At 37.6% G+C, this 10,825-nt stretch overlaps 1 protein-coding gene across 1 annotated transcript; it reads right to left on the bottom strand.

Moving 5' to 3' along the window:
- Positions 1-7,152: 7,152 nt before the first annotated feature.
- Cxcl10 (C-X-C motif chemokine ligand 10) lies at positions 7,153-9,459 on the bottom strand. Its single transcript, XM_023707687.1, has 4 exons — positions 9,351-9,459; positions 8,787-8,913; positions 8,465-8,554; positions 7,153-7,991 (listed from the first exon to the last, which is right to left on the bottom strand). The coding sequence occupies exons 1-4, from the start codon at positions 9,409-9,411 to the stop codon at positions 7,973-7,975; spliced, it is 297 nt and encodes a 98-aa protein (XP_023563455.1). The 5' UTR covers positions 9,412-9,459; the 3' UTR covers positions 7,153-7,972.
- Between the last annotated feature and the right edge of the window lie 1,366 nt (positions 9,460-10,825).

The following is a 10,825-nucleotide window of genomic DNA, read 5'->3' as shown; positions in this document are numbered from 1 at the left end:
ACTTGCTTATTCCAAATGTTCATTTTCAATAAATACAAATAAAAATTCAATAGTAAGTAACTTAAAATATCTAAGGTAGATATTACATCTGTTCTGGCTACTTAGAATTCTTCCAGCAGCAGAAGTAAAAGCCAAGGTAAGCAACATAACACTTAGAAATCATGCCTAATTTCCCTCAAAGAATATTATTCTTGGGAAAAGGAAAAGAGCGGGAGGAAAAAAAAAAGGTAAAAGACTCAAAGGAAAAATAACCCTTCTCAAAACAGGATCTGAGAAATAAAAAAAATTAACTAATAAAATAAATAAACTTCGAAAGCCTTAGTGCTACAGTTGATATTTTAAGGCTAGACAGATATCATTTGAAGATATAATAGAAATATTTATTATAATGGTTTGACCAAGAGCTAAATGACATTGGAAAAATAAGTATTGGAAATATTCTTTGGTCTGAGTCAATTATCCACCAGCAGCTTAACATAATTATTGAATATATTGGAATAAAAAATCATAAAGCTTTTATCTTTCTATATATTGAATATATATATATTACAATATAATAGGTATAATAGGTTTTCATTTTTATTTTTCACTCACTGTAGAGATTTCCAAAAATAGGGTTTCAATAAAGTAGCTTCTGAATTCTTCTTTTAAAGATTACCCCAAGGGAACACCATTGAAAAAATAAACAATATATAATTCTTTTTCCCTCTCCACACATCTTTCACCTTCTAATTCCTAGACTGACTGATTTAATTCTTCAATTTTATCTAACTCTGGAGAGTCTTCTGTTACACAGGCAACAACTTGAAGTATATACTCCAACTTGAAGTATGAGAAATTTTATTTATTTATTTATTTTTATTTTAGGGAAGGGTCTACAGGGTGTTCAGGGGCTCACTACTAGATGAGACTCAGTGATTCTCCTGTTTAAAGCCTCCCAAGAGCTGGGATTACAGGTACATGTCACCACGCCCAGTCTCAATTTCTGTCTCAGTGCACCTCAGAGGTGGGGCTGGCACAGCAGGCCCTAGGATTGAGCCCCCGGCCCCTGCGCCTGCTTGTAGGTGCTTTAACCCACCGAGCTATTTGGTCGGCCCTGAGAAATTTAGTAAAAATATTTCTGGAATAAAATAAAAATCACCTAAACAATGTTTCTGAACATTTTTTTTCATTGTACACTTCCTTTCCTTAAGGAAAACACACTTGAATTAACTAAAATCTAAATTAAATTTCTCCTTAAAGAGAGAGATTGAATGCTAACATATCTTGTTGAGTAGAGTTGAACTTTAGTAGGCCAATACTCTTTTTTTCTTTTTTTCTTTTTTGCTCTGAATGCTTTCAGGGCAGGTATGGCTGGCTTGAGTTGTGGGGATTGAACCACAGCAACCTGAGCCTGACTGCTTCGTTGGAGCAGCCACTTAAAGAACTGAGCTAAGGGGCAGGTCCCCCAGGCCAATACTCTTAATATGCAAGATGTTTTTAGCCTTTTAAGAACCAATGTTTATCTCCTTGGAGCAATAACCCCCCTTAGAGAACAGAAGCTATAGAATAAGGTTAGAACAGATATCAACATTTTATACCACCTTGCTATGAGAGATGGTGTATGGAGGACTGGTGATGCAGGTGACAAAAGAATTTACCAACAATCAAAGAATACAGAAAAATAAGTTTACTGAGATCCCATTATACTGTGAAGAGTAGGTGAATTTCTGAGAGGAATCATGCCATCAGGATGAAAGGCTGTATTTTGTTTTGTTTTGTTTTTAATATAAAGGATTAAGGTTGTGGGAAATTTGCTAATTTTCCATTAGCAAATGTACTCACCTCAGAAATGCATTTTTCCCAGGGCATCTTGTTCCTTGTTGATCTTCCAGGAACACTTGCATTTTATCTACTGTTTCATAGCAAAGTTGCAAGAGGCAAGATCAGTTGCTTTGGCCTCACAGGAGACTACTTACTAGGAAAAAAAAAATCTACTTTTGATTTATGCTGGTTTTGGTCCATGTATTATCTTAGGACTGCTTAGTATGTACTGGGCAGCATTGCTCTAATGAGAGAGTCTTGCTGCTAAGGATTTTAGTTCTTTTGCTGCCAATGGATTATGATTACATATCTTCCTGTCAAATCAATAAAACTAAATCAGTGACAAGGGAAAGTGGTTACTTTCATAACTGCTCTGAGCTGCATAAGTTAGGGACACTTAAGGCTGTCAGTCTAACAGAGCCTGTGGACCTCGGATGAAATTTGAATATGAAACCCTTGAGTGGCTTGGTGAAAGAGTTGGAAATGAATTTTCTGGAATCTTGAAGACACAAATTTGACAACACAGTTGGGTAGACTTAAGTTAAAGAAGGAGTGGTAGGATAATAGCAACCAGGGGCCCTTTCTGCTTAGGTTGTGGCTGGGCCTTTTATTTGTGAATATTTTAAGATCTGAATTTTTACTGGCAGGTCTGTTAAACTATACTTACATTGACTTAAGACAAACATGAGCCTGGTATTACAGTGCACACCTGTAATCCAAACAGTTGGGAGGCTGAAGCAAGAGGCTTTTTGTGAGATTGAAACCAGCCTGGGACACAAAGTGAACTCAAGGCCAGCCTGAACTGAATTGTGAGACTCTGTCTCAAAAAGACAAAAAAAAAAAAAAAAAAAAAAAGACAGTTAAGATTCTGGCAGTGTCCTTTGTGAGGGTTACTCTAAGGCATTATGGGTAAGAACCCTTTCTTAGCACCTCTTAGCTCTGTCTACCTTCAGGAGGGCGGACCCAAATGACTCTTACCTGCCAATAAATTGTCTTCTTGCCTCCCTCTCCCCAAAGTTGGAATTACATATGCAGGCACCCAAACCTGATGTGATGAACATTTATTCTCTGGTTTCTATGTGGAATATTAATGCTTAAATAGAATATTATAGAAATCTTTGGATGGAAAACTGTGGTGACTTTTTTACCCTCAGTGTTCTGATTAGTATCACCCCACCAGAGAAGGCAGACCCTGGAGTATCACGTGCAAAGCACCAGTTCTGGAGGAAGGTACTGGAAGGCTGGCACCAGAACCGATCAGTAAAAACCACTTACGAGCGAGTCAGGACTCTGCTCCAGCTCCTCCAGGGCCTCGCAGCACAGACGCGGCCGCTTCCAGGGCAGCATGCTCACTGCACATGCGTAGGTGCATGCGCAGTCAAGTAGGTTCCAGAACCTTCTTAGTGCAGAGCTTACCGTCAAGTGCCCAACGCTCGCTCTCTTGGCCGTATCACAGCTGAGAGTGCTGCTGCGCACGCCGACCCGGTCAGGTGAGAGACCGCGTCGCACGCAGGAGGAAGAGGTACCATTTGGGCCCAGGAGCTCCTCTTGTGTGTCCCCGACTGTCCATACCGCAGTCTCCTGACCAAGCGTGGACGGAGGGTGGGGATCGAGAGACGGCACAAGCCTGCGGGGTACAAGGCCGCGAGGACAGAGGGCAGGTGCCCCGGGTGAGGTAGGAAGGCGGGCGGCCCTGGGGGTCGGAGCGGGAACCCTTTTGCACAGGAAGCGGGCAGCCATAGTGGGCTTCGCCTCTGAGTGCATGGCCTGGGCTGGCCTGGGAATGGAGGCCTGTGGAGAGCTGCGGCTCCCATGGCAAAGACAACCCGCCTCTGCTAGGTCCTGAGGAAGAAGAAAATCCCATTGAGGTTGCATTTATGGCAATACAGGGCTTTTAGGAGAAACAGAAACCCAGCCATCTAAGGCTGTCCTGGGAAAGCAGCCAAGATTTGTCAGGATGGTTAAAATCAACAGACAGTTATTAATTCCCCTGTGGAAAAGAGTTTTAACCTCTTTAGCCTTGGAAAAATTCCAGTTCTGTGTCTTTGAGGAACTAAATACTGATGTAACTAATAGTCCACGAACCTATTTTCAGTTTTCACATGTGCCGTCCAACCTCCCCCTAACATCTTTTGGTTATGGAATAAGTGTGCTCCCTTTAATTAGGTATACACAGTGACAGATCCTGTCACAGTGATAACAGGCTTCCTTTAACTTGTAAGAGGGGAAGTTTCTCTTCATATTGAAACCTCCAGGCCTGTTTTAATTTCTCATGGTGTGAACTTCCCCTCTGCTTGACAGCTATTGCTATTAGAGGATGCTAACTTCAAAAGTTTTACTTCTTGAAAGTCTCTGAAGTCCTAATTTAGATTTGGATTCTTAGTCTTTTCTCCTCATTTGGGAATTTGTTCTTTCCATTCAAAATAATACACGTGATAAACTAACTCAAGCAAGACATAATTTTGTGGGATTTCATATCCTATGTGCATCTAGGTCACTAAGAACATATTTTTCCTTCATTACTCTGGCCTCTTGGTTTATATTTCTAATACAAAGTTTGAGCACTGAGTTATTTTTGTGAATAAATTATCTTGAGTGAGAATGTCAAGACTTCATTTCCAGGACAACTTAGTAAAAGTTGTCAGTAGCACACCATTTTTGTTCTGATTTTTGGCAAGTCAGTTTAAATCCACTTTCTTGAAACATATTTGCCATTCATTTCAATACATTCATCAAACTTTTCTTACAACTCTAGACCCTAAAGACACAAAGATGATCAATAATTTACACCCTCATGGGCTGGGGAGATGGATCAGTAGAATAAGCGCTTCCCTGGCAAGTGCAAGGGCCTGAGTTCAATCCCCGGTTCCGCAAAAAAAAAAAAAAAAAAAAAAAAAAAATTATGCCCTCAAACAGCTCACAGTTTAGTGCAGGGAAACAACTCTAAATTAATTACTGCAGTAGAAAATATTACTTTAAAAAATTATACAAAGTGGAAGTGCAGAGAAGTCCACAACTCTGGCCAGTGAGTTTTAACACAGCTGTTTGAATAAGATCTGAAAGGGAAATCAATTAAACTTTGAAATATATTCTGAACAGAAGGCATGAGAATGTATGCTCAGTTACAGAAAGCATAAATACTTTGGCAAAAGTACGGGTGCTAGTGATTGCAAAGCTTAGAGACCTGTACTTTGAATATAGAGTAAAGTTCTAGTTACTATAGAGAATAGAGAGTATAGTCCTGTATTTAGTTGAGTGATATTGAAGGAATGGTGGGAACTGAGGATTCAAGAGGGTGAAGGGCTTTGTAAATTTCTACATTACGAGGCATCCAGAGATTTTTAACCAAAGGAATGACATGCAGAGATTTATGCATATGTGCATACATATGGCTATATGTACATCTAACATTTGTCATTGAACAGTACCCATTAAATCATATTTTTATAATCTTTTCCTTGTGTCTATTTAATATGTGTGTGTGTGTGTGTATTTTGTGGGGCAGGGTCTACAGGGTCTCACTGCATAGATGGGACTTGTAGTGATCCTCCTATTACAGCCTCCCAAGTGCTGGAATTACAGGCCTGCACCGCCACACCCCATCTCAAATGCTGTTTCAGCGCGCCCTGGGGTTGGGGCCGGCATGGCAGGCCCAGGATTGAACTCCTGGCCCCTTCATCTGCTTGGAGGCACTTTAATCTGCTGAGCTATTTGGCCTGCCCTAGTTTATATATTTTTAAAATATCACATTGCTAGTCTGTTTATTCTCAGTACCAGTATTATTTGGATTTCTTTTTGTTGTTGTTTTGTTTTATTTCTCTATATCTTTACTTCTAAGTAAAATGTTCAATTTGCCTAAAATTTTACAGAAATGGGACTACGCTGCATGCGCTCTCCTGTGAAGTGCTGCTTTTGTGCCAGATTGATTTTGAGGTTCATCTATCCTGATATGTATAGTCTTACTTCATGTATTTTCACTGTTGTATATTTCATTGAATATGCCCTAATTATTCTCTTATAGACATTTGGATTCCTTCAGATTTTTGTTAACTATAAACAGTGTTGAAAAAATGCCACCAATGTGTTCTTATGCATGTCATATGCCACATAGAAAGGAATTTATCTATGGTATATACATAGCAGTAGAATTACTGGGACATAAGGTATGTGTGTGTTTCTAAGGTAATGTCAAACCATTTTTGAAAATAGCTATAACTATTTTTCTTTCACCAGCAAAAAGGACATCCTCATTGCTCTGTACCATAGCTGATGGTTGGTATTACCCAAGTCAAAATCTGTTGCCAGTGTGCTAGTGTTAAATGGTATCCTTTAATGATATGAATATGTATTTCCTTTATTACAAATGAAGTTGTTCATCTTTTCATGTTAGAAGTGTGTGCCTTTCTTCTGTAAACTTTTTACACATTTCTGTTCTGTGTTTTTGTTGTTGTTGTTGTTGTTGCTTTAATTCGGTGCAGGGTCTCAATACACAGCTCAGACTCATAGTGATCCTCCTGGCTTAGCCTTCCCAGGGCTGGGATTACAGGTATGTGCCACCACACCCAGTTTTGGGCTGGCATGGTGCACCTATGGTTCTGAGGCCAACATAGCATGCAGTACCAGAGATCAAACTCAGGACCCTGCACTTGCTAGACAGGCACTTAGACCACCAAGCTATCTCCTAAGTCCTGTTTTATGTTTTTCAACTAGTTGTCATTTTTTGTTTTTGCTTTGTTTTGCCATGACAATTCTTTATATATTTTTTTATTATTTTTTTAGCTTTCTTTTTTTTTCTTTATATATTTTAGATACTAGTAATTTGTCAACTAAATGAGTTGAGAGAGGTAGTAAAGAATTACTTGTAGGTTTCTGGTTTGGGGAACAGATTGTATGCTGGCTGAATTAAATTAGGATATAGAATAGCGAGAAGAAACAAGTGTAGGAGAGAAGGGAATTGCTTTCATATACTTTAGAGTTTGAAGTTCCTGTAGAATAGTGATGGCAAACATATGGCATGTGTGCTTCAGTGGGCTCGTTCTCATCTTTGTAAGCTCTGAAAGCTTCACCATCACTGCCATAGAATATTGAGGTGGAGGTACATAACAAAAATTTGCCTGCAGGAGTTTGCAGCTCAGACGAAGTTATCTTATGCTACATCAGTTACATAGAAATCTTATGTGGTAGGCCTTTCAGGGAACTAAACTGAAACTCCTGTCACTATTAGTACCTACGTCAATTTCTATAGGCCAAGGATTGTCCAATCTAAGCTTCTTATGAAATAAGATGTCAAGTGACTCACATAACACTTTATCATAGTTATAATTATTTTATTATCATTTTATTTCTCAATAGTTTGCAATTATTTCTAATATTTCCAGCACAATACATCATTTTTATTTTGAAAACCAGTACATGCAAAACATACATCTAGATTTAAAATTTTCTCCAATTACACATCATTCTTAATTATACAACTTGTTCTATATGCACTAAAAACAATATAAGTAACAATAAAAACTCTATTACATACACTTTTTCATTAAATAGTATTTAAAAAACATTTCAGACATATTTAGCTTCCTGTAGGTATTTGGAATTCAACGTATGTAACTACTGAAAAAGATGGGTGCTTGGGAGGGTGGCAGTAGAAGCTAATGAAGATTGTTCTTAAAGAGAGGATGGCAGTAGAATACAGATTATTTGTAAAAGAACAGATGTTCAATTATTATATACCTTTTAGTTACTTAAGAGTCAAAGAAGTATGATAAATTGCGAAGTAAAAAATTCCTTCAGAACCCTTAGAAAATAGGAAAGGTTAGAGAAAGAGTCAGCAGCAGTGCTAGGATTTGGCACATTTGCTAAGAATGCATATAGCAGCATCTTGGCATAGCTTAGTGCCAGGGCAGAGTTAACACTTGTTATTAGAGCTATTACAAGTAATAGAACTAGTAACACCATTACTAGAGCTATTATTAGCTTAGGATGATGATCCATCCACATTCTCACAGGAGTACTAGCAGCTGATTTGGCAACTGGTTGGTCAACTTTCAGAAGAACGACAAATCAGGAACTATCACTGTCAGGGTTGTACTCTGTCGGAGGTAGAGAGAGGCAGCCTCTCTGTGGTTCATCCTTATCAGCATTGCAGTGGTTTTGCTTCTGTCTGGTTTTAAGAAGATCTTTTAGACCTGTAAGATGAGAAGAGGCATAAAGAAGCTTGAGACTCTAGCTGCTTAACATTCTGAGTTCATATCCCAAAGAACTTCAGGTAAAGGATTTGATGAGCTTCTTGCTGCTAGCAAGAAGTCACTGTAGATTATAGGGCTCCTTCTTTTTAGGACATAAAGGGCTTGGGAGAAAGTTGACAGTTTTCCTTGGATAGTCATAGCTTACATCAGGGTTGAAGAGATATAATATTAGTATGCAATCATAATATGATCATATCATATGGCTGACTTCTGGACAGGTAATCAGGGTAACTTTAGATACTATGCAAAATGACATCTCAATATATATATATATATATATATATATATATATATATATAGGCATGGTGGCAACTTTTAAGCCAACAATCTTACAGCAAAGCCCATGCAATATTTCTAACTTTCTGAGATTGTCATTTTCTGAAAAGCTCCTCTGCAAACAGCAGCAAACTTACCTGTCTTTTCTGGCTGCTTTCAGTAAGTTTGCGATGACCTTAGATTTTGGATTCAGGCATGTCTTCTCCCCATTCTTTTTCAATGTGGCACTGTGGAAGTAAATTGAAGTAAAAAAATTTAAAACAGGGTTGCACCAACAAAACCAGTAGAATACATAGTTCTAAAGTCAGAATTTTAAGCTTTACTTTATATATTTTATTTTGCTACACATTAGTTTTAATGTCATCACAAACACTTCAACTGATCTTTAATGATTATTATCACATATTTAATATATCATTATAACCATGGGAAGTGATTATTAGATGACATTTTACTCACATGATCTCAACATGTGGACAAGATTGACTTGCAGGAATAATTTCAAGTTTCTGAAAGGACCTTAGATTAACAGGTTGAGTACTAATCTCGATGCAGGTGCAGCGTATTGTTCTGGAAAGAGGTATTCCTATAGGAAAAAGAAACAAGGAAGGTTAAGATAGTGTCTCATTTTAGGTATAGTATTTGGTAGCACCTATAACCCCATATTGTCAAATATTCAATCTAAGGGCAAATATATACATTATAACACAAGTCTGAATGATTAAATAGTTGATTATGTGCAAAAAGGGAATTGAAACTTGTGACCAGTCAAGCTTACTTAGTTAAGAAATTATCTGCCTCTTTTATTTATTCCTTCATATTTTTCTGTTTCTCTCTCTCTCTCTCTCTCTCTCTCTCTCTCTCTCTCTCTCTCTTTCTTCCCTCACCTTTCTCCCTTTCTTTCATGCTACTTGTTTTTCTGACTTCATTTGTAGTAGCCAAAGGAATCCCTGGTCATAATTAAACTTATATCCAGTCCTTATTTCTCATTTTCTAAGTTAAATATCCCTTGACACTCCTTACCTTGAGTCCCACTCAGAGTCAGGAAGATGAGGCAGAAAATAAGAACGGTGTTGGGGTTCATGATGCTGAGATTGGAGGTTCCTCTATAGTAGACTCACGTGTGTCTCAGCAATTGAGGAATGTCTTAGAAAACATGGGACTAGTACCAGCATTTATATGTAAAAGTACTTTCCCTCCCTAGCTCTAATTGGATAACATGACTGCTGACTCAACTCAGCAAAACCTACTGGCTATTCTTTGGGGAATTCCCATGTTGCAAAATCAAATGCACTATTTGTATTTATTGTGGCTTCCAAGTTATGGAATTTCCCTCTGCTGTTTTTTTTCAATGAGAGTGAGTTAGGTTTCACTTTCCAAAACGTGAATAGTTTCTTGAAAATCAGAAATTTGTTGTGTGCATAATTTTTTATATGGAACTTTTTTATCTTTCATCTCCTATAAAACACCAAGTTAATCTTTGTCAGAGTCCTATTTTAAAATAGTGCACCTTAATGGTGTTTTTTGTCCATCTTACTCGGCAGCAGTCAGGCATGAGTAGAAATATCTTCGCCCCACAATAACCCTATGAAAAAGTTATTTTCATTTCATAGATCTATGAGGTTTGATGGTTATATTAGGTTGCACAAAGCTTGTCATTCATTGATTATAGTTACGAAGCGTTTTCTTAGTATTTGTTTTTTAAGCTTTTGTAATTGCCTTCAGAGTTTTTTTTCATTTCTTTTTTCTTTAAATTTATGTTTTGAGACTGCCCTTGAGTTCACTATGTAACTGAGGCTGGCCTCAAACTTGTGGCAATCCTCCTGTCTCAGTCTTACCAGTCCTGAGATTGCAGGTGTGCACCACCACACCTGGCTTTAAAATATTTTTAATATTATCAGTTAGTGCAATGTTTCATCTTTTATAGGTAAGTTTAGCTTTTGGTAACAGCAAATTCTATTTGACTGTCAGATATTTTAGCCAGGCAGTGTCCTTTGGTCAGTTCTACAAAGTAATAACATTGGTCTTGGTAGGTAGGGTCAAATATATGAACTGTCAAATTTCAAAGAATTCTCCACATGCTTTGGTCACTCATAAAATGTTTAGAATAAATGAACACCCTCTGATATAACTCCTTTGAGAGAAAATATTACTTATTTGAATATCTAATTTTTGATGCATTAAACAGGTTTCATGTCTTAAAGTGAATCCCTAAATGAAAACGACATAAGATGACATCTACAGTGATGTGAGAAAAGGAGTCCATAGCTAGAAGAGGATTATTATGGAAAAATAAAGGGCATTTTTTTTAGGAAATAAGAGGAGTTACACGAACAGAGTAGAAACAGACCTTGGCACAACAACTTGAGACAGGAGGGAAACAGATTGATTTAATATGGAGTTTAGTTCTATAAGATAGTCTGATACAAAACAAAGGAAAAAAATGTATCAGTGGTTGAGATAGTGACAAAGTTAACTGAAATCAGTACAGTTACAAC

This window comes from Octodon degus, unplaced genomic scaffold (assembly GCF_000260255.1).
Source record: "Octodon degus isolate 3935 unplaced genomic scaffold, OctDeg1.0 scaffold00305, whole genome shotgun sequence".
Lineage (NCBI taxonomy): Eukaryota > Metazoa > Chordata > Mammalia > Rodentia > Octodontidae > Octodon > Octodon degus.
Note: the sequence above shows the minus strand (reverse complement) of the source record. Positions and strands in the feature narration are given on the sequence as shown.